Genomic DNA, 25,012 nt, shown 5'->3' with positions numbered 1-25,012 from the left:
TGATTTATTATTGTCACATGTATTAACATACAGTGAAAAGTATTGTTTCTTGTGCGCTATACAGACAAAGCATACCGCTCAGAGAGAAGGAAACGAGAGAGTGCAGAATGTAGTGTTACAGTCATAGCTAGGGTGTAGAGAAAGATCAACTTAATGCAAGGTAAGTCCATTCAAAAGTCTGACAGCAGCCGGGAAGAAGCTGTTCTTGAGTCGGTTGGTACGTGACCCCAGTCTTCTGCATCTTTTTCCTGACGGAAGAAGGTGGAAGAGAGAATGTCTGGGGTGTGTGGGGTCCTTAATTATGCTGGCTGCTTTTCCGAGGCAGCGGGAAGTGTAGACAGTCAGTGGATGGGAGGCTGGTTTGCGCGATGGATTGGGCTACATTCACAATCTTTTGTAATTCGTTGCGGTCTTGGGCAGAGCAGGAGCCATACCAAGCTGTGATACAACCAGAAAGAATGCTTTCTATGGTGCATCTGTAAAAGTTGGTGAGAGTTGTAGCTGACATGCCAAATTTCCTTAGTCTTCTGAGAAAGTAGAGGCGTTGGTGGGCTTTCTTAACTATAGTGTCAGGATGAGGGGACCAGGACAGGTTGTTGGTGATCTGGACACCTAAAAACTTGAAGCTCTTGACCCTTTCTACTTGGTCCCCGTTGATGTAGACAGGGGCAATAAATGTTGGCCTAACCTATGTATGTGAATGAAATTTTTTTTAAAGCTGTAGAAGCTCTGTAATGTTGGCTTCTGCTTCTGCAGTGAGGGATGATTTAAGTGCAAGATAACTTGCTGATGAGATTCAGACGTGGACTGCATTTTACCTACAAACAAGTAGGCTGTACATTTCCTCTAGTAGTTTGATTTCACTTGGAGTCAAGCATTTCTTTCTCCCTGTGGTCAGCCAATGATTTACACTGAATTTCAATGGGACAAATATGAATTCAACTCTTAAAGCAGCTCCTTCAGCTGACTCCTCAGAAAGACAACTGAGATTTCATCAGTGTTGGCAATGGAATCTGGCTGCAATGATCTCTAGGGTATCATCTTCCAATGAATTACCTTTCGCACTGGCCCCCTTCTCATGACATTTGTCAGGATAGGGCCAACCGCTGTCCAGAATATCTTCTAGCAAATTGTTACCGCCTTTTCCAATGCCTTCTATTTCCATATCTTCTAGTCTGTCTGTGAAAAGAATTGAGAGGCCTGCAATTTCTTCCTCCTTCTGAGCAATGGATGAACCTTCTGCTTCTGAATCGAAATCTGGTGGTTCTTCAACCAACTTTGGAAATTTCTCCATGAGTACTACTTTGCTATCCTGAGACCTCATTGAGTTTCCATATCAGACCAAGTCTTAAACATTGACCAGCTGAGCAGAGAAATTGGCAGTTTCTGTAAATTATGGAGGGTTTTATTAATTTATTTTTCTCCATGGCACAGATGGTGGGGAATTGGCCTTGCACTTGGAGAGTTCTGCCTTCAGGTCCCTATAGCTTTAAATCAGATGATTGCATTTTGACTTATTTTTGGAAATTTGGAAGTCAGTCCTATCTGTCCGATAAGATAGAGACTCCTGCATGGCTATGGAGTTTAAATTCCATTCTGTAGTCTTGAACTTCCAATTCCACAGACCAGAACCATTATCACCTTTGATCTCTCCCAGGAAATCATCAGGTTGGAACGAACAGTATATCTCCTATTGGACTCCAAACTGGCTGCGAACATGTTCTAATATTCTGCCCTTGAATGCTGTTCTTGGTTTACAAAACTGTTTAAATGTCCAGTCACAGAGAAAACATTTAGCTCTGCCAGCTGTGGAATCTTCACATTTCTGTTGTCTGTTAGCGGTGAATCTGGAGCACTTGAATGTAGATGGAAGTGTTCTCCCTGTTCCCTTGATGGTTTTGGCAGGTGTTTTCACAGGCATTTCTGACCATGGGCATACGTCCTGGACCATCCCCTCCTGAGCTTCAATATCACCCCAAATCGCACCCTGTCTTTAACATTGCAACTCGGCCTGCCTTGCGATCTGTTTGGTCTTCTCTACGATTAAATTCTGTTTATATTGCAAGAATACTGACAGCTCGTTGTTGAGCATGCAAATGAATTTATGTTTTAAGGCTTTGCAACTGCAGGTATTTGCCAATCATTAAAAAAACTGCTGGGGCCTCGACAGAAATCTTTGACTATCCTCCAGTCCTCTGGAACTTCACCTGTAGCCAATGAGGATGCAATGTTGTTTCATTGTTTAAGAAGGGCAGCAGGGATAATCCAGGCAATTATAGGCTGGTGAGCTTTATGTCAGTGGTAGGGAAATTATTGGAAAAGATCTTAGGGACAGGATTTACTCATATTTGGAAACAAATGGACTTATTAGTGATAGACAGCATGGTTTCGTGAAGGGAAGGTTGTGCCTCACTAAGTTGATCGAGATTTTCGAGGAAGTTACGAAGATGATAGATGAGGGAAAGGCAGTGGATGTTGTATACATGGACTTCAGTAAAGCCTTTGACAAGGTATCTCATGATAGATTGGTACGAAAGGTGAAGTCACACAGGATCAGAGGAGAGTTGGCAAGATGGATACAGAACTGGCTTAGCCATAGAAGTCATGATGTGGAGATGCCGGCGTTGGACTGGGTTAAACACAGTAAGAAGTTTAACAATACCAGGTTAAAGTCCAACAGATTTATTTGGTAGCAAATACCACTTTTCTCCACTCCACCTGACGAAGGGGCAGCGCTCCGAAAGCTAGTGGCATTTGCTACAAAATCAACCTGTTGGACTTTAACCTGGTGTTGTTAAACTTCTTACTGTGTTTAGCCATAGAAGCCAGAGGGTAGCAATAGAAGGGTGCTTTTCTGAATGGAAGGCTATGATTTAAGGTTGTTCCACGGGGATCAGTTCTGGGACCTTTGTTGTTTATAGTATATATAAATGATTTGGAGGAAAATGTAGCTGGTCTGATTAGTAAGTTCGCAGATGACACAAAAATTGGTAGAGTTGCAGATAGTGAAGAGGATTGTCAGAGGTCACAGCAAGATACAGACTGGTTGGAGGATTGGGCGGAGAAATGGCAGATGGAGTTTAATCCGGACAAGTGTGAGAAAATGCATTTTGGAATTATACAGTAAATGGTAGAACCCTTCGGAGTATTGACAGGCAGAGAGATCTGGGCGTACAAGACCACCAATCACTGAAAGTGGCAACGCAGGTGGATAAGGTAATCAAGAAAGCATACGACATGCTTGCCTTCATCGGTGGGGGCATTGAGTATAAAAATTGGTCATGCTGCAACTGTACAGAACCTTAGTTAGGCCTCATTTAGAATATTGTGTACAATTCTGATTGCCACACTACCAGAAGGATGTGGATGCTTTGGAGGGGGTACAGAAGAGGTTTACCAGGATGTTGCCTGGACTGGAAGGTATTAGCCATGAGGAGAGGTTGGATAAACTCGGTTTGTTCTCACTGGAACGACGGAGGTTGAGAGGTGACCTGATAGAGGTTCACAAGATAGAGTGGATAGTCAGATACTCTTTCCTCGGGTAGAAAAGTCAAGTACTAGGGGACATAGGTTTAAGGTGCGTGGGAAAAAGTTTAGAGGAGATGTGCAAGGCAAGTTTTTTACACAGAGGGTGATGAATGTCTGGAACGCGCTGCCTGGGGAGGTGGTGGGAGCAGGTACGATAGCGGCATTTAAGGGCAACGAGACAAATACATGAATAGGATGGGAATGGAAGGATACGGACTCCATCAGTGAATACGATTTTAGTTTAGGCAGGCATCATGATCGGCGCAGTTTGGAGGGCTGAAGGGCCTGTTCTTTCTTTGTTCTTTGTTATAAATCTCTTGGTCTTTGGTTCCTCTGATTTGAATTTTGCTGGTTCGCTAACTAAATTCTTTTTAGGGCTGAAGTATTTATCAAAGGCCCCCATAAACTCATTGTGGAATGCTGAGGCTTCCTTGATGACTTGGCATTCCAGGAAATTGTCAGTTATGGGTCCCATTGCATATAAAAGTGTGTAGACCTAGTGCTTCTGAGTTTGCTCTTGTAACTCCAAAGCTATTCCATACCTTTCAAACTGTCTGTTCCAAAGGTCCCATTGCTGTCCTTGCTGTAGACCTTCAATCTGTTAGAAAGTCTCTGGAGTGCCAGTGGCTGCTCAGTGTTTCTCACTGTCCCCTCACTAGAGTACATTTTGGGTCTGACCCTCATCATTGCAAAATCAATTTTCTTCTTTCACCAGTCATGGGACCCGGGTTCGATTCCTGGCTTGGGTCACTGTCTGTGATGGAGTTTGCACATTCTCCCCGTGTCTGTGTGGGTTTCCTCCAAGTGCTCCGTTTCCTCCCACAATCCGAAAGACGTGCTGGTTAGGTGCATTGGCCATGCTAAATTCTCCCTCTGCGTACCCGAACAGGCACCGGAATGCAACTAGGGGATTTTCACAGTAATTTCATTAACGCTGCAATAAATAAATAAACTTTTTCATCAATCCTGAGTTGCTGATCTGAGGCTAGAGTTTACTAAATTGTGGCTTTCACTGCTATCAAGTGAGATCTTATCAATACCATGCTTTTTAGTCTTACCGAACCTTAGGAAGGATTTGCTTCGCTTTGACAGACTTGAGCTAGTCAGTATAATTTAACTTCAAACAGTTTATAAAGAACTATTTACAAGGAGCTCACGTTAATCGTATTGAGGACACAGACTATTCTGCTCTTAGCTCTCTTGGAACCTTTTTAGTCATCTGACTACTAATGTCACAGTTTCATCATTAATATCATCACCGTCTTATTAACTTATCCATTAACTCTGGAATAAGTCCAAAATAAATTAAATGCAAAATTGTTCTCCAATTTAAAGTGATGAGGTTTAACAAACTAATTGAGACATAGTGGACCCATTATGCTTACTGAAAAACAGACATGTGTAATTTGTAAGGTTATAACTTTTGTGAGCCTCTGGTCTATGCAGGTCACTGCATGGCTAAAGATTCTTCCAATGATGCAGTTCAAACAAGTCATGTTAGCCTGACTGATAATCAAAATATTTTTCATCAATAAAGATTCTAATAAAAACTGATATCCAGGTCCAGGTGTGTTTGTGTGCACATCTCACATAGCTGTGATACCACCTATTGTTGAATAGGTTGCCACCATTGCTATGCATAAGTAATGAAGGCTTGAATATGGTAATGGAATGTGACTGGCACTTGAAGGCCAAAACTTCAGTTAGAGTTGTCCACCTTCCTGGAATGGTTGTAAGTCTACCAGAATCCTGCGCCCAAAGAAAGGAAACTGGGAGATTCTAGAACAATATTTTAAACAAATCAGTCCTGTAATTTGATGTCAGAAACCACCAAGAAGGGAAAGGAAAGTGCAACTCCTGTCATCATGAGGCCTTGTCAGGTGGTGATTTCACATCCAACACAGCGCTTCAGAAGCGTGATCCCTGAGGAACCAGTTTCCTGAATAGACTCCCTGCGGGGGTGAATGATGTGCTCCTCCTTCCGTGGAGGAGCTAGCCTAGAGACATGGAATCTCCAAGAGCATATGTCCAGTGATTCCGATCAGTGGACTGGAGCAATCGATAGTCCTGCTCCTCCAAAGTCCACAAGTGCACCTCCAGCCCTGAGTCTTGTACTGTCAGGAAACTGCTGGCAATCGGTGATTTGTCTTGCTTTTCCAGACAAGAGGCCAGGTAGGTGTGGGTGATGGGGGCCTTCTCCTTTCACAGGTCACATTGTTTCAGGTGAACTTGCAAACTCCAGCTAGCCCCGCAGAGGGTAAATTCCTCCTTGGTGACCTTCGACCTGCGCTAATGGAGCTCAAAAAGACTGAGGATTTGCTGAAGTGGCACAGAGTTCTGTCCCACAGAACAAATGCACGAGCCTGTCTTAGGAAGACACTGCATGCTCTTGTATTTGGGAAAAATACAATAGGCAGAACAAACATCCACCAGGAAGTATCCTAACTTTTAATTTTTTTGTATTCACATACATGAAGAAATAATTAATTAAAAATATCCATGAGGAAGCAAATGGTTCATTGTTTGCATTAGACCTCAATTTCACCATGAAACAATTTCTCCTGTATACACCCTAGAGGTGTCACCATAGAACCTGCTCCCACCACACTGCTGGCTTTCCTTGATGTCACATCCGCCAACTTCTCCCAGATTATGTCCAGGCAGAGTTGGCAAACCAAGCCTCCGTGTGAGTCAACACTCTCGGAAGAAGAGAAAATTTGGAAGAAAATTGTAGATTCCAAAGAAATTTCTGAATAATTCCAACTTTGAATTGAATAATTATTCGGGCGAGAGGCTGCAAACTAATTTTTAGCTTTCCAAAATAATTTTCAGCTCAGTGGCTGCCCTCTGGTGGCGACTGAAGGAAGGAACACCTACATTTATATAGCACGTTCCATGACCTCAGAATGTCCAAAAGTGCAATTGCAGCTTATGGAGAACTTTTGAAGCATTGTCACTGGTGTTGTATTGAAAACGCAACCGACAATTTGGGTAGAGTAAGCTTCTACAGTCAGCAATAAGGTCCGGATAATCTGTTTTTTGGTGATGTTTATTGAAGGATAAATATTGGCCAGGCCACTAGGGATTTGCCCCTTGTTCTTCTTTGTAATGAGCCTGGGGTCGACTTATGTCTATCTTAGAAAGCTGATGGGCCCTTGCTTTAATGTCTCATCTGAAAGCCTGTGCTTCCGGCAGTCCAGCAGTCCCTCAGTGCTGCACTGGAATTTTGTCCTAAACTTCTGTGCTCAAGTCTCTCGAGTGGGACTTGAACCCATAATTTTCTGATTTGGAGGCAACAACCACTGATAACACATACAAATATGGAGGAAAAATTGTAACTTCATTTGATCTCTTAACTGATACTGTGTAAAGATGTGAAAATTTATAAAATTGTTAGTATATTGGTTAGTCACCGATTGTATTTCTCAGATACAATGTAGGCCTCAGTGGCTTGCATCTTGGACTGGAACTACTCATTAATTTACTCTGGAACCAAGCCTGGTCAATCCAGGCTTTCACCTCAATTAATATTTAGGTAGAATTAGTACTTTTTAAATAAGAATTGAATTTAATTTGGTTTGAAATTTCACCTACAGATTTTTTTATTTTATTCCAACTAAAATTTTCAATCCACGTTATGGAGGTATGATTGCTGACACTTCCGCATATCACATAGAGAATAAGGTTCCAGTGCATTCTGGATTTTTCATAACATTGACGAGTTGCCTTTCTTTTATTCAGGCCTCCGAAGAAGCAGAGGATCGAGAAACTTTGGCACTTATGGCAGCAAAGAGTGAAAATGATGGCTCAGGTGATGGCGAAACCTACATTGAGAAGTACACAAGAGGAGTACTAGAGGTGGAAAATATCCTTAGTCTAGAGCGACTCAGACAGGTAAGCATTTTTATTTAAAATCACTGTGTAATTGGGCTATTGGAATCTGCAACAAAATGTCCAGGTTTTATTCATCTGTACACTGTTTAAATTTGAGCTTTTCTGTATCGAAGAAATACCTCCAAACTATTGAGAAATAAACATGAAGACCTTTTTTTTTAAAAAAAGGCATTTACTATTTTGTTCAGAGAGCATAATATACACAAAAGTAGTGGCGTTATCAGACAAAAACCTTTTTGTACATATTGTAAGGAGATTGACCAGTGTACACAATATAAAACATTTTAAACAATTGTTTTAGTATGTTGATAAGGTGAATGATCAGCTAGATTGTTCTAGGAGTACCTGTGTACAACTCTATTGAATGCTTCTTTCAGATCACTAGACCCAAGACACTCATTGTTACAATCAGTGGCATCAAACCAAGAGGGATGGCCATTTGTGAGTGCAGCTCATGAGTAAAACCACTGGTTCCTTTTGTTATTTGACATGCAAAATAAGGGGTGTGATTTATTCCAGAGGGTTGATAGTGATTCAGTGATTTGCCTCCTGGGGTTGGGAGGAACACACACTGGCATGTTTAGTCTCTGGGTCATTGTGGAAAATGGCTTCACCAGTCAAGGTTCCAAATATTTAGCTCCCCATAAGGTGTGCACTCTTACCCTTGATGGAGCAGTTCATGTACACTAGGTAAACAATGTTGCTAAAGATAATCCATCCAAACTCCTCTACCCTCTGCTTTGTCAAAACTAGAAACATGAACAATATTAATCCAAAGTAACTTCATACACTCAGAGCAAATTTTTAATGCATTCTTTCCATGAATTTCAGTTATTGTACTGCAGTTACTTTGTAATTTACTGATTACATTCAACCAGACTCTGTTCATGGGCACATAGGAAAAATTGTCCTTAGGTATTTGTTGATCTACACTTTTGTCTTCCTGTCTTAGGCAGTCACAGTGAAAGAAGCACTTTCGTCAAAAGGAAGGCACATGAAGAGGAGCGTCAGCACGCCCAATGTTCACCATGTACGTATCACAACAAACGGCAGGGACAAGCCACAGTCTGATTTGACACACTGCATTCAGGAAATGGCACTCGCATGGCTGACTGTGTGATTAACAATGCAGCATGTTAAAATCCATTATTTTTTTAAAACATTTATTAAATTAATTTCTGCATTGACATGTCATATTCTAGTTAGGATAACTTTAAGTTTTTGGCTTTGGATAAGACTTTGTTTAACAAAAAATAGTTATGGAGTAATGAAGTACTATGAAGTTGACTCCTAGATTGTAGCAGGGTCCCAGCTATTTAATTGAAGTTTGGTGTGTGGAGCACTTTGCAAGAAGGTATTTTTTTAGAACTGTGGCTGGGGGAAAGGTGAATGCAGGAAGACAACAACGGTTAGGTACAGTTTTAATAAATGTGTGACAATGGATTTCTTTTAAAGATTTCTCTGCATTTTGTTTGAATTTTGTTATGGGAAAAATCATTGGGCATTCATTTGTGGTCCAGAGTATTTTACTGTCACAGTCTTGTTAACTGTTGCCTTGGACTGGCATTTCACTAACTAGAAAGCATTTATATCTGACACAAAATGCAAGCAGATTTTGGATAATGGTTTGTTTTGATACTCTTGGAAAGGATCACTCAGTTGAGTACAGATTTGTTTACCGTGGCATCGGGGCAATTATGCCAATTTTTCAACTCATTCACACCGTGAAGTGTCCTGCCTTTGCTGGTTTTCTGGTGAAGTCTCTAGTTATGGAATCCCTGCTCGATCTCTGTGGGCAGTTGGTGTGGATTATAGGAATACTGGCACTTTTAATTGATGTGAACCATCATAAAATTATGTTGCTCACTTGGGTGATTCATCAATGCTCTTGGGAAGCTTGCTGCATGTAGTCATAGAATCACCTTTCTACAAGGTAATCCTACCTGGGCCAATCTGAACAGAATTGTTCTGACCATAGATGCATGCTATGTAGCCCAAGTTGCATGATACACTCAAACATAATAAATTGTGCTAACATAGACAGGTTTCAGTTCAAGAACCAGTGTTGGCGCAGACATGATGGCCTATAGCTTCTCTGAAATAAAAGCAGAAAATGCTGGAAAATATTCAACAGTGAATGTAACAACTGTAACGAAACAGTTAATATTTCAGTTTGGTGACCTTCCAACAGAAGTTCTGAAACGTTAACTTTGTTTCTTTACAGTTGCTGCTTTACCTGCTGAATATTTTCAGCATTTTCTGCTTTTAATACAAAATTCCGGAGTCCATAGTAGTTTACTTATGCAGATTCTATGATGCTGATTTATTGTTTTATTTATCAGCCATATCAACAATTATACAAGAAATCAATACTAGTAAAGAGGTGCACAGTGGTTAGCACTGCTGCCTCACAGCGCAAGGGACCCAGGTTCAACTCTGGCCTCGGGGGACTGCTGGTGTGGAAATCATAGAAATCATAGAAACCCTACAGTGCAGAAGGAGGCCATTCGGCCCATCGAGTCTGCACCGACCACAATCCCACCCAGGCCCTACCCCCACATATTTACCTGCTAATCCCTCTAACCTACGCATTTTTTAGGATTCTAAGGGGCAATTTTTAACCTGGCCAATCAACCTAACCTGCACATCTTTGGGCTGTGGGAGGAAACCGGAGCACCCGGAGGAAACCCACGCAGACACGAGGAGAACGTGCAAACTCCACACAGACAGTGACCCGAGCCGGGAATCGAACCCGGGACCCTGGAGCTGTGAAGCAGCAGTGCTAACCACTGCGCTACCGTGCCACCCCAGTTTCACATTCTCCCCATGTCTGCGTGGGTTTCCTCCAGGTGCTCTGGTTTCCTCCCCCACTCCAAAGGTGTGCAGGTTAGGTTGATTGACCGTGCGAAATTGCCCCTTAGCGTCCCAAGATACAGAGGTTAGAGGGATTAGCGGGGTAAATATGTGGGTCGGTGCAGATTCGATGAGCCGAAAGGGCTCCTTCTGCAACACAGGGATTCTGTGATTCTAATTGTAAATTATGTGGAAAGTATAACTTTCAGTTTTCTTCTGATTAAAATATAATAGTTTAGAAAGGGTGTTCCAAAAGAATGAAGCAAATATTTTTAAACCAGTAGAGTTACTGTGGCCATACACACTGGGAATTTAGAACAAGTATAGTATTCCAGTGAAGTGGGAGTACAGGGCAGGGGATTTTTTAGATCACAATGTGCAGATGTTATTTGACACCATTCTCTTGTATTTCCATTATAAATCACATGTTCACATTTATATTGGATACTGCCCATTGTAGATAGACCCTCTTGCTAGTTGGTGGTAATGTTGGAAGCATGCACAGCGTAGGGTTTCTAACTAATATATATGAAATAGATGTTTGCAACCCAGGCATGTTTTGTGTTTGTAAGTTAAGCAGCGGCTTCTCACTGGTAAGCATGTCCATATGTATATTTCGAAGTATTCAGAGCTGTTTAATGATCAGTCAGTTTTTGTAATATTTGAAGTTGAGGTTTTTATTTTTTTACAAGTTACCTTAGGCTGTCCAGTATCTTCTCTCCACTTAACCATGAGAAGCGATATCTACTGTTTTTCTTAAGTTAGGAATAGTTACACTGGAAAATTAACAAAGGTGATCACTGCTGTTGCCTCTTGAAAACCATCATTGAAAGCTTGCGACAAATAAATTTGAACCTCACATCCATCATGTGCCTCAATTTGGGCAGACGATGGGCCCGCTTTTACCACTTTCATTCTAAGTGCCGAATCTGGATGTAGTACAGATCCGACTTAGAAATCCGCTTTCAGGCGCCCCCATACGCTCTCAGCCATCTCCAGTCCCATTCGCGCTGTGGGCGGGGCTTAGCGCTGCCGGAACGATCGGAGCTCTGAACTGCGCATGCGCAGTTAGAAAGAAATTGGGAAAAGCGCGCCCGTGTCGGATCGCTCCCGAGCCACAGAAAGCAGAGAAAGCAGCCCGGGAGTGACAAGCGGGAGCGAGGGTGTATCTCGGGGGGGGGGGGGGGCACAGATGGATCTCGGGGGCAGGGGGGTCCGCTGCCACTCTGCGGGTGATCGGTTCGGGTACCCCCACCAGAGATCCATCTGCCCCCCCCACCCCTCCCCGAGATATATCTTACCCGCCTCCCTCCTCCTCCCCCTTCCCCCCGCAAGACAATGATCTGGCCTCACTCCCCCCACCCCACCCCCCCCACAGAGAATGATGTGGCCTCACTCTCTTTCCCCCCATGTACAACGATCAGGCTCACTCCTCCAGCACCGCCCCCCCCCCCCCCCCCCCCCCCCCCCCCCCCAACGAACTTGCCTCACTCAAATGCATTTAAATCGTTGTTGCGCCCGATTTGGGCGCGGAACGGATCCCCGCCATTCGCGGGTCTCAGTAAAGTGGCGATCTGCGCAGACGCGGGTGCAGATCGCGACAAAGGCCTCACACCCGACTTTACCACGATTTCGCGCCCAAAAGCGGGCGCAAATTGTTGGTAAAATCGGGCCCAATTAGGATTTTTCAAAATGACATTACGTTCCATTTCTGAATCAGAAATAGGGACTGAATTAAAGAACTCTGCCTTTTCGCATGGACCTGAAAAGAAAGCACTGTTTTTAAAGGGGACAATCAAACAGCTGGATCTCAAGGGAATAAACTGGTTGAAGGTTACAGAATAAGAGCAGAAGTCAACAGTATAATATTATATGTAGCTTGCATTGTCTTTGTGCATGTGCATCCATGCTTTTTCAAAACTTCAGAATTGAATGAATTTTGGATCCGTGTTGCCAAAGATTGTGCCTCAAGGGTTATAATCTCTGAATTATTACCCAAGCCATGTGCAAATTGGCATAGAGATAAGCATGTTTTGGAGGTGCATGTGTGGCTGAAGAAACGGTGTAGAAAAGAGGGGTTTCCATTTCATAGGACTTTGGCAGTATTGGGGCAGGAAGGAGCTGTACCATTAGAACAGGCTCCACCTCTACCAGGATCCCGGAAGAAAGGATAAATAGGGTGGGCATAGGACCTCCGAACTAGCGAAAGGGTGGATGGGCTCAGGTGGAAAAGATAGTATAAATAATAGTTCAACAACAAATGGAAGGGAAGAGAGTAGAGTAAAAGTCAAAAATCATGCTTTAGGTAAGACCAGTAAAGAGAAAACCAAAAGATGTAAAGGAGTTTAAACCAGTGAGAGAGAAATGAAAGAGTAAAATCTTAGAGCTGAAGGGCAGATCAAGTTGTATGGCCTGAATAAGAGTTCCTTAGACAAAGGCACAGTTTGTGGAACAAATCAAATTAATAACAGGGGCACATTCAACTTGAAGGGTATCACAAAGTAGCCATTACTGAGACATAGCTACAAGACGGTCAGGACAAGAAACTAAATATGGCAGATGAAAAGGTCAACAGGAAACTTGGGGAAAGTTGCAGAGAGGGAGGAGGAACCTTAAGGATAAAATTACTTGAAGGATAAGAGAGGAAAGTCAAAACGTTATCCATCAGAGTCGGCATGGTTTTATGAAGGGCAAATCATGTTTGACTAATTTGCTGAGTTCTTCAAAGATGTAACAAGCAAAGTGGATAATGGGGATCCTGTATGTGTAGTATATTTGGACTTCTGGAAGCTGTTTGGTAAGGTGCCGCACAAAAGGTTAATTCACGAGGTTAGATCACATGGGATTAGGGGTAATTTATTAGCTTGGTTCGGTGACTGGCTGATGGATAGAAGACACAGTTGGGACAAATGGGTTTTTTTTCTGGATGGCAAAAAGTAACTAGTGGGATGCCACAGGGTTCAGTCCTTGAGCCCCAGCTATTTACAATCTATATTAATGACTTGGATACAGAGATAGAAGGCTCTAGAGCCAAATTTGCAGATGACACAAAAATAGGACAGTAAGTTGCAATGAGGAAATAAGAACCTTACAAATGGATATAGATAGGTTAGGAGAGTGGGCCAAAAGATGGCAGATGGAGATTAACGTGGATAAGTATGAGGTCATGCATTTTGGCCAGAAAAATGGGAAGGCGACTTATTATCTAAATGGGGAGAGAATTCTGGGTGTCCTCGTTCATGAGTCACAGTAAACTAGCACGCAGGTACAGCAGATAATAAAGCAAACAAATGGAATGTTGGCATTTATAGCTAAAGGCATAGAATATAGAGGTAAGGAAGTATTGTTGCATCTATACAAGGTATTGGTGAGGCCGCACCAACTGTGCACAGTTTTGGTCCCCTTATTTGAGGAAAGATGTGGTGGCATTGGAGACAGTTCAGAGGAGGTTCACCAGATTGATTCCAGAGAGGTTTGTCGTATGAAGAGAGATTGAACAGTTTAGGCCTGTATACTCTCTGGAATTTAGAAGAATGAGGGGAGATCAAATGGAGGCATATAAGATGATAAAAGGTATGGATAAAGTAGTTGCTTCCTCTTGTAGGGCATTCTAGGATGAGAGGTCATAGTCTTAGGATAAGGGGTAGCAAATTTAAAACAGAGTTGAGGAGAAACTACCTCTCCCAAAGGGTTGTGAAACTGTGGGATTCACTACCCGAAAGTGCGATGGGTGCTGAGACAGTGAGTAAATTTAAGGAGAAGTTCGACAGATTTTTAATTGGTATGGGTTGAAGGGTTATGGGGAGATGGCAGGAAAATGGGGATGAGGAGCGTATTAGCCATGATCAAATGGCAGAGTGGACTCGTTGGGCCAAACGGCCTAATTCTGCTCCTATATCTTATGAATTTATAATGCAGAAATTATAGAGAAACATGTAGGCAAGGCAGTATAGTTTTATTGAGGGATTCTAACTTTCAATTAAAGTGAGATAACCAAACTAGTGCATGTCAAAAATGTAGTGAATTTCATGAGTATGTCTCGAATAGTTTTATGAGGCCAACAAGATATGCTATATTAGATTTAGTAATAAACAACGAGTCATATTTAGTTAACTGTCCAATTGGGGCATTAACATTTATCTAATAGCGTCCATAATCTGATTGGATTCAACATAGTATTTGAAAGGGAGAAATGTGATGGGACTCTAGATTTGGGTATGGCTGACTTGAATGCAATGAGACAGAGACTGTCCACACTAAACTAAGCAAGTCTGTTAATGGTAAAATGACAGACGATCAGAGGAAGTTTCGAGAAAATAATTTAATATGATACAGAACCAGATTATACCTCTAAAGAGCAAGAACTCAACTTTTCAAAAATACAGAGGTAAAAAATGAAATAAAACTAAAAGAAAAAGTATTCATTAGTGTAAGCAACAGTACAGGTCCCGGTGAACAGCAAGGTATACAAACAGCACTGGATGACAAAACAGATAGTTAGAGCTGCAAAAAGGCATTTTGAAAAGAAACTTGTGAAGAATATTAAAATCGACACCACAAACTTTGACAAACATATTCAGAAAAAGAGGGTGGTCAGGAGAAATGTGAGCCCCATGGCAATTAATAAGTGATATTGACAATGAAATAAAGAAATGATGGATAGTTATTTTGTGTTGATAGTTACAGTTAGGGAAGAGCTCAACATCCGAAGGAAACTAATATTGAATTGGGGGCAGGGACTAGCCAAAATGAGCATAAGCAAAATAATAATGATGAAGAAAATAATGATACTATAGAGTGACAAAACTCCAGGACCAGACAGTTTCCTCTGAGAAATTTAAAGTAAGTGGCTAAGAACATTGCAGTTGCCCAAGCTATAATCTTTTAAAGTTCTCTCAATTTGGGAATGGTTCCTTTAAATTGGAAGATTGCGCATCACTTGCTTATTTAAGAGTGGTGATTGAGGGAAGCCAGGGAAATTATAAACCAATTGGTCTAATATCTATTGACAGGAAATTACTAGAGTCTACAATTAAGGGGTGACTGAAGTCTGAAATTTTTCAGCTGATCAAAGAGAGCGAGCATGGATCTTCAAAGGGTTGCTCATGTCTGACGAATCTGAGTTTTTTTGAAGAAGTAACTAAAGCAGTGGACCACAAAATGGCTTGTGGATATTTTTATGGGCTTCTAGAAGGCATTTGATGAAGTTCCCCATAAGGGACTGGCTGTAAGATCAGGTTGGATCCAATGGAACTGAAAGTAAATTATTGATCTAATTAGAAAATTAGCTCAGTCAAAGGAGAAAGCAGGGATAATGGTCAGGTACTCTAATTAGCAAGATGTGACTAGTAGTCACCCTCAAGAATCTGTATTGGGGCCTCAACCATTCACCATATTTATTAATGACTCATGATTGAATGGAAAACTACATATCCAAATTTAACAATTACGTGAAGATAAGCACTAACATAAACTGTATAGATATAAGAGTAAAATTACAAAGAGATATTGATTAAGTGAATGACAAAACTAGCCAATGGATTGCAATGTTGGCAAATGTGAATCATCTATTTTGGACCTAAAAACGATGGGAAAGAGTATTTTCTCAAGGAGAAAAGCAAGAAACAGTCATGGCCAAAAGAGGTTTGTGATTCAAGATGCATAGCCCTTAAAGAGGTACAAAAAATAATCAAAAAGGTGAATGGAATGTTGGCCTTTATATTTACAAGCCCAGAATACAAGGAGATAGATGTCATCCCTCAGTTATATAAAGCCTTGGTAAGACCACACCTGGAATACAGTATTTCTGGATATTGCACCTTGGAAAGGATATATTAACCTTGAAGAGATTGCAGAATAGGGTTTATTAGAATAATACCTAGCCTCCAAGAATCAAATTAGGAGCGATTATACAATCCAGGGTTGTATTTTTAGGAATTTAGAAGATTAAGTGGTGATGTGATTAAGATCTTCAAGATATTAAGGGGAATCAATAGGTCAGATAAATAGAAACTATTTGTGCTGGTTGGTGAGTCAAGAACTAGAGAGCATAGCCTAAAAATAACACCAGACCTTTTAGGAGTGAAATTAGGAAACACTTCCACACTCGCTGTGGTAGAAATTTGGAACGCTCTTCCCCAAGTGGCAATTGATGTTAAATAAATTGTAAATTTGAATATGATGTTGACAGATTTTTGTTATCCAGAAGTACTGAGGGACATGAGGCAGGTGGGTATATGAAGTTAGGTCACAGATCAGCCTTAATCTCAATAAATAGCCCAACAGGCTTGGGGGGCTAAATGGCCTCCTCCTGTTTCTATGTGACTAAACTGTTGGGCAATGTCTTAGCAATGAGTAATGTAAAACTTGAGATCAGCATTCTTTGAATGTTACATTTGGACTATGTGTAATAAGTGTTGAAAACTGACTTTAGTGCTTTTACTATCCATTGACCTAACTTGTACTAAAAAAACAGTAGTTCATGAAATGGAAAATAAAATAGTCTCCTAAAAAAATGACTGACCTTTATCCCAAGAGCTTAACTTAGAAAAACACACTGTCTTCCAACTAGTTTAGTATTGTCCATAAATATAGAAGTATACACATGTGCCTGCGTATATATCTAACAGTACATTGTGTCGTACATTTTTGCCTAAGACAGAAGTTATGAATAGGATGCAGATTCTGTGCCCTGTTTAGAACAAGATAGAATAGAGCAGGACAAAATTAAACCTATTAATTGGCTTTTAATGAAACCAGCCGTAGTGTGTTTGCTAAATGTTTGCAATTGCATAATGCAGCAGAAACCAGTTAATATAGCATGGAATCTCTCCCCCCGCCCCATAAAGGCCAGATATATCCAAAGTCATACAGTTGAATGCTGTTGCTCATATCTGTTCCTTAGAAAAAGAAGCTTGCTGAACCGATGGAGGCAAGCGGTCAGTTAACTGAAGTCCACTGGAAGCCACCAATACTGGACAATCATTCCATTTCTACTGTCCATTCCTGTCATGTGCCCAGATGTCAACCTGAATCATTACCATTGGCTATGCATCATTCCACAACTGCATCCCACCAATTAGTGAGTGTACCTCAGTTCACTGGAAGTCTAGATTGTATGACTGATGTGGGAGACTGGATAAAGGATATGCAGCGGTTACTGGCTGTTCATGAAATGCCCGCCGCACTCCAGTTTGAACTTGTGCTGCACCACCTGAAGGGAAGTGCAAAAATGCTTGTCCTTAACTTGCCACTAAAGGACCAGACTCCTGCGATAGCCTTTGAGAAACTCAGAGCAGAATATGGGAGCCCTCGACTCTCACCAGATCCTGGAATTGGTTTCTTTCAAAATTTTCAGCAGACAAATGATGTCAAACCCAGCTATACAGTAGGGGCCGTGATAAGAACCTTTAAAGCAAGAGCAAGTAAACGGAGTTCTTCTACGCACAAGGATTTCAAAATTCAGCCACAATTCATGAATGTTGTACTCGACCAAGATATTCCTCAAAAGCCTCCACCTATAAAACCAAAGTTGGTAACGTTCAAGGGACAGCAAACTAAGTTGAAACAGCTACCATGTGAAGATAGGACACCCTTTAAACAATCCAGAAAGCCAGTCAAAGTTCACAATCAAGCCCAGGCTGTGCCTGTGCAGAGTGGCCAAGAAAGCTCCGGAGATCCATCACAGCTTGTTAGCTCTGTACAAGACCCTGCGCTGCTTGAGCTTACTACATTAGTGAAGCAACTGGCTTTGCATCAGAAGGATCAAATGGAGAGACTACAGAGAATGGAGAAATTACAGTTTATGATGAATCCTGCAGCCAGTCCAACACCGTCCACTGTATCTAAATCTTACAGAAATGATACCAATTTCAAAGGAAGAGTGGATAGCAAAAATACAAGATCACTGAACACTGAAGGGTTCTGTGTATGTCATCTTTGTGGACAGGAAGGACATACATTTAAAACATGCAAGTCAAAAAGACAACTCTTTCAAAGAGACAAGCCAGAAACATATTTTTCCAGCTTCCAGCATTTAGATAAATAAAACTGATGATCCAGGGGGCAAGTTACATACTTCCATTTTAAGACGCGAAAAGCCTTATATGAAGAAAATGAAGAAAATATTTATACATAGAGAATCTTCAAAACTAAGAGCTAACCATCTTATTTCCTTTATGTTTCAATATTTTGCCAGCTCCAGAAATGAAGAACTTAAGTTATTGGTGCAATATACAATAATGGAGCAGGCTCTGAATTTTAAATAGCATTGACTGTTTGCAGTTAACAGTTTGCAAAAATAGCTGGAACAAATAGGCCCCTGATTAATGCAGGAAGCTAAGATGTCATTAACCCTATGCCCCGAAGAATTTATGTTTGAGTTGGTTTTTAATAATTTTGGTGCTTTCATTTAACTACAGAAAAAGAGGAAGAGGTTAGCCTGGGCTGATGTAAAAAGCATAGGTGCCCATTCAAAGAAAAATGCAGCTTGGAAATATTGGTAGTAAGTTTTAAACCTGAAATAAAGGGCAGTTAAGAATGTACAATAAGTGTTGGCTTTGCCAATGATGCCTGCATCTCTTAAATAAATACAGAAAGACATAATTTACCTTCAATATAAAGTAGAAGATCAACAATGAACATCAACATGAAAACATTAATTAAAATTAGCAACCTAACCATGAATGACTTGACTGAGATGAAGCCCAAATTTTCCATTGTGTGATGTACTGAGCAATTTAATTCAGAACTGGAATTGATCTACAATATACAAACGCCTTGGTGTTGACTAAATATGGATTAGTTCAATTTATTATTCAATCAGCAATCTATTTGCAATTAGTCCAGTCATGCACTGTATAGAATTAGCAGATATTAGGTTTATGAATTTGGAAAATGTATTGGGAGAACCAACAAGTTAGCAAATGTAATTTATTTTACCAAAAGTGGTGTAATTCTATGTGGCTTCAATCCTGTTGTGGAACCTTGGTAGATGGGATTGTACAATAATTCATTGCCATGTCTTGTTCCTGTGTTCTTATCAGTTTTGCTTCCGCAATGGTAAAGATGTCTTGCAAGATTATCAGAATATTCGCAAAGATGCACTGTGTAACTAGAAGCCCAAAATAAAGATGCTTGGCCTACAGAAAGTGATACTCTTTGTGCAACTGATAAACAGCATCAGTTTCAAAAGTAGCTTGCGATAGAAATAAACTGTATGCATCCTAGACAAAATATGCAACTGAAGTTCAACACCATTGTAATAATTGAGAACCTTGTCAAACCCGAAAAGTGAGAAGACAAAGAACAATACAGCACAGGAACAGGCCCTTCGGCCCTCCAAGCCCGCGCCGCTCCCTGGTCCAAACTAGACCATTCTTTTGTATCCCTCCATTCCCACTCCGTTCATGTGGCTATCTAAATAAGTCTTAAACGTTCCCAGTGTGTCCGCCTCCACCACCTTGCCCGGCAGCACATTCCAGGCCCCCACCACCCTCTGCGTAAAATACGTCATCATGGCAAGTTTGTCATTCGATATCACATCAGTGCAACAGAATTACAACTCTGTTCATTGTACAGGAGCTACTTCCAAGTTCCTTATGAACTAGCTTGACCACCAAGCTGTAGAAAGTGAGCAGGGGATTATTGCCGAAGTTAACATCTGATTTCGGTGAGATGAGTGGAACTAAAAATGAATGCAACCCCGTTGATTTTCTTTACTTTGGACAGCTTGTTTGTTAATCTGTGAATGGAAATGGTGTTCTGTACACCTGTAGCTATTTCTATTTCTGGAGGTACTTCGTGGATCTAAAAACTTTTTGGTTGAGTCAGATGATCTAAAGCAAGAGCTTTCTCAGTTACCTACGCTGTTCTACATTTGTAGCGAGTTCTACAAGCAACTGGCTAATTCCACAACAATTCTCACTGAAGAAGAAAAATGGAATTGTAATCATCGTTATGAAGTGAGATACTCCCATCATTTCCAGATAACCCAGTTGGTAATGCAAGCATGGTGATGGCCATAAGTGTGCTGATTAAAAGGAATGGTATTGAAAATAAGCAATACGTAGGCAAGGTGATAACCAGCTCCACCCTCCAACCAAGAGCTTCTCCAAAGTACAAGGGGATGAAGACTTTAATTGACACACAGATTGATTCATCCTTCTCAAGGGAAATGAATGACAGATGGTATCTGTACGTATGTATGGAAAACTCCATTCAAATCACCCTAATTATCTGAGCAACAACTTCAACTAAGACTGTTTCAAAGTTACCTGGTAGGGAAATGGTCTTCATCTCGAACCTATTGTCCCTTCCCCCAACCAAATGCCTTCAATGACTCAGCTTCTGTTGAATACTTTCAAACCACTGATGAAAGCTGTTACTGTGGGAACTGAAGAAACTGGAAGCAGAGGTCAGCAGGATATCAGGCAAGACTGGCTTTGCAAATCTTGGTCTGGGAGGTGTTGCTGTGAAAGGTATGAAAAAATGGTACCTGACATCAGCATGCATGCATGTGGACTGCAGTAGACAAATGGTAGCAGCAGACAGGCAGCAGAGTGAATTTCTCTAATGGCCAGGGTTAATGCCTTTAATTTCATACACTAATGTGGCTTCGGTACTGCTTCCTTGGCTTGGTGGCTGATGCTATTTGCAAAAGATCTATTCCTTTTTCAGTCACTGCATTGAATAATGATCTGGTCAACATTGAACTAGTGTAGGCAGCATAAATTGTAGCAGTGAGAGCCGCAAGTCAGTAATGGAAACAAGTGTTCTGTTCCCACGCTGTATATTCTCCCTACTGTTTGCCATCACACTGTGCGTATCTGCAGTTCTGTTTCACTGCCCACTTTCTATCTGACTTATTGCAGCAGAAGGAAAAAGCATGCACTCTCCACTCATTAGTTATGGTTCCTTAAATAAATTAATATTGTATTTTTTGGTGTAAAATTTTCAATCAGGGCTTGTGTAACTGTGGAATGCAGATACATGGCTTATGTGCTGAGACCAGAGGTACCATATTAGAAAATCTAAATTGTACTCGGAAGTATTTTATAATGTTCCCTTGGAAGATATTTCTGTGCTGATTTAAAAGCTTCCTTGTGTAAAAAGCAAAAGAATGGATTTAATACGCTCATATTTATACTGCTTAAATAGTGCAAGGGTCATATAATGTGCCCACCATTTTTAGAGGCTTGTAATTGCTTGCAGAATTGTATTAATTTTTTTTACAGATCACATCCTTAACTGTGTTTGCTATAGTAAATGTTGAAAAGTAATGGAAAATAATATGCCTGAAATTCACAACCGTGCTTTAAATGTGCTGTTCAAGTTTCAAACTTGTGGCTCAAAGCAGGAAAGGAAGATATTGTGCGGCGAGGGGCAATTATTGGAAAATCTCTGATCTATCTGTCTTATTATATTTTTGCCTTCTACAGGTCTCCAATAGTCGACCAGATCTCTCTGGATATGAAGAGGATGAGTACAGGGTACGTTACCAATGAATTCTTAAATGCTGCATAAATGTAATAGGTGCATGCGAGAGCTGACAGGGAATCACAGGTAAGAGTCTGAAATCAGTGGTTTTACTGGTACAGGTGTTTATTTGTCCAGAGAATAATCCCCAGCAAAACCTTACAAGTACCCTGTTTGCCTTGATTTTTCTATCCCGTTTTAATTAATGGACAATCAGGTGCTGGAGACCTGCAATTTTCCAACCCTTCAAGTGCTGTTCTCAACAGCAACATTGGATCAGGGACTCGACCCTGAGATTAGTAATGCAATCTAACTTTAGTCTATCCTTAAAAACCAGGACTGTAACAGCGAGTGCCAGCATTTCAACTTGCCTCTCCAATTCCCCCTCGATTAATTAAGTTTAGAATTTGATGTCCAGAAGAACTTGTTGATATGAAGCAATAATTATATGGACTGACCTCAGTTAAGGACAGTGAAGACAAGAATTCTGAAAGCATTAAAGAAGCTGCAAATTGGACAGATGAGTATGGAACAATGAGCTTGACAGCCTCTCTTTTCGATCGTTGGGACTCAAGTCTACCTGGTCAAATCAGATTACAGGCAAGGGACTAGCTCGCAATAGTAATGTGGGTAGCATGCATATCCCGACGTGGTGATGGAAGAGGCCATGTTTTCAACCTTGGGGTTGAATTTTTTCACAAACAACCTTTAGGCCGTAGGCAGGTATTAAAATTTGCAAATGCATGAAACATTTAGCTGAATAACGCGCACTTAGCAACGTTATTGATGAAATAAAACAGAAAATGGCACAAGTGCTCAGGTCTGGCAGCAACAATGAAGAGAAAAACACTTCTTTAAATTTTCAGGTTGATGTACCGCTCGTTAGAACAGTTCTGATGAAAGGCATCAACGTGAAACTTTGGGCTGAGTTTCTGCAGCCCAATTTAGGCCGCAACAGCGGCTGGCAGCCTAAATAAATACGACAGCATGCCGTGCTGCTGGGCTTCCCACCTCCATTTCTCGTGTCTCAGATCTTCCTGAGGCTGAGAGCAAGTGCGGCCGTCCAAGTTATGCCGGCGCTCCTAAATAAGCCAATTAAATTTGTTAAGGGCCTGTTAAAGACCCATCTCTGCAAATGTTTTGAATCTTCCTGGGGGCATCCAGCATTCATCAGCAGTCTGCCTCAGACCAGCTGAAGGCAGGTGAGGACCATGTCAGGGACAGTCATGGAGGCCAGAAAAGTTTAGAAAATTTCATGCTTTTCGTAGCTGAAGGTGCTTGCCCATTTGAAATTAAAGTTTCAGCAGCCTGTCTCTGGTCAGCTTAAGGGGTCATTACCCTCTTGGCATCACCCTCTTGGCATTGCATGGATATCAGAGCAGTGGGCACAGCTAAACATCACCTGAGCAACAGGAAGGCTGCAGCTTGTGCTGCACTCTCAGAATTTGAGACAATTGGAAATGGGGAACAGCAGCCTGCAAGGGGCAAGCAAAGCCATAGCCAGCAGGATGCTAAAGGAGAGAGACGAGGGACAAGGAGGTAACACTAACCTGGGCGTAGAATCTGCAGGCAGTAATAAGGATATCTGGAGATGACTGAGAACTAATGCTGAAGAAGACTGCAACTCCCTAGACAGATAGGCACAGCCATTTATATCCTTGTCAGTGTGGACTCGTGCATCACCCAGGTGACAGATGTCCCCTTCACTAAGACCAGTAAACACATCAGATTCAAAATTGATGGGGCTTCACAGGCTTAGAAGGTACTTGGTCCAAATCATCCTTCATGAGTCTCAGTCATTGTAGTGGTCTCCTATGCTTTCCGTAATATGGTCCTCAAGAGAGGTGTGGATCTTGAGGACAGTGAGGTCCCTGGAAAGGGATGGTTCATCAGGGGGTAACAAAGGAAGAGGAATTGGCATCAAAGGAACATGACATTGAAGAGCGAAGTGCCCCTGCTGCATGACGAGGTGGCCTGTTCCTGCCATCTTCTTGGAAGCGGACCTCCCTTCTTTCCTTCATGGATGCTAGACATATGGCTGGCCTGCAACATCTTGCTCCCCTGTGGTGCAGTGGCAGGCTTTGGCACAAACTCTCTCCCTCAGGAACTACAGTCTCAGTTATGTCTGCCTTGGGTGTCTGCAACACTTCTTGCCTTTCCATTTTTAATTGGACAGGAAGCCAGTCTCCTTATCAGTTAAAGGCTTGCACCATGAAAATCTGAACTTGAGTCATTTCCCACCAGACATATGTTTCTTTCACATAAACGGACCCGGTTCCTTTTTCTCACTTCCATTGCAAAAATCAATCCCCTTTGCCTCAGTTTCTCACTCCACAGATGCTGCCTGACCTGCTGAGTGCTTTGAGCATTTTCGTTTTCTATTTCAGATTTCCAGCCTAATGTTATTGATGGATCGTGAATAAAAGGGGAATGAAAGCAACACTGATACAGGCCATGGCATTGATACCATTGCATGATACTAGTACTTAGATGGCAATATGAAGGGAGTCTCTTAACTGTTATCCTAAATGTCAATGCTGAGGTGCAAATTATTTCTTGCTCTTGACCAACTGCTTATGTGAAGGTAGGGCCTTTCTTATGAGGTTCCTCAACACACACACCAGTAGGTTATCATAGAAATCATAGAAACCCCACAGTGCAGAAGGAGGCCATTCGGCCCATCGAGTCTGCACCGACCACAATCCCACCCAGGCCCTACCCCCACATATTTACCCACTAATCCCTCTAACCTACACATCTCAGGATTCTAAGGGGCAATTTTTAACCTGGCCAATCAACCTAACCCGCACATCTTTGGACTCATAGCAAATGGAAAAAGGAACTACAGCTCTCTATTTTCAGTATCTGCAATAACTATTCAATTTTTCAATAGTAGCTCAAATTATGCACAGCTTTGTTTAAAGTGTTCTTACTGCAATGAAATCTAAGACAGGTCATATTCAAAACTTCCTTTGTACCACACACATGAGGAAAAAAAATAGGTTAAATGAACTGGACTTGAGAGTTTTATTCAACAAGTTTTATGCTTTGATTTCCCCAATTATTATTGTGTAGTATTAAACTTCAATAATTCATACCATTAAAGGAACATCTTTAGTCCCATAAAGATTGATCTAACCTGTCGCAGTTGGAGTGTCAACTTGTAAACATACACGCCGGAATTCTACTGTCCCTCCCGGCACGGAATCGGGGCCGGTGAGGGGCAGACAACAGAAATGTCCGTTGACCTCGGGCAGGAATC

The 25,012-nt window shown here is 41.5% G+C and overlaps 1 protein-coding gene across 5 annotated transcripts in view; it reads left to right on the top strand.

The window, feature by feature from the left end:
• The window catches only part of kif13a (kinesin family member 13A), a 319,880-nt gene that overhangs the window by 281,812 nt on the left and 13,056 nt on the right, over positions 1-25,012 (top strand). For 4 of the 5 annotated variants that reach the window (XM_078241905.1, XM_078241898.1, XM_078241903.1 and 1 more), the window contains exons 33-35: positions 7,270-7,422; positions 8,375-8,452; positions 21,714-21,764. In XM_078241905.1, the coding sequence (XP_078098031.1) occupies positions 7,270-7,422; positions 8,375-8,452; positions 21,714-21,764 (282 nt within the window). Of the gene's footprint in view, positions 1-7,269; positions 7,423-8,374; positions 8,453-17,179; positions 18,688-21,713; positions 21,765-25,012 lie in introns of those variants that run through there. The other variant, XM_078241904.1, reaches the window with a different exon arrangement.

The sequence above is a fragment of the Mustelus asterias genome, chromosome 2 (genome assembly GCF_964213995.1).
Source record: "Mustelus asterias chromosome 2, sMusAst1.hap1.1, whole genome shotgun sequence".
Classification (NCBI taxonomy): Eukaryota; Metazoa; Chordata; class Chondrichthyes; order Carcharhiniformes; family Triakidae; genus Mustelus; species Mustelus asterias.
Note: the sequence above shows the minus strand (reverse complement) of the source record. Positions and strands in the feature narration are given on the sequence as shown.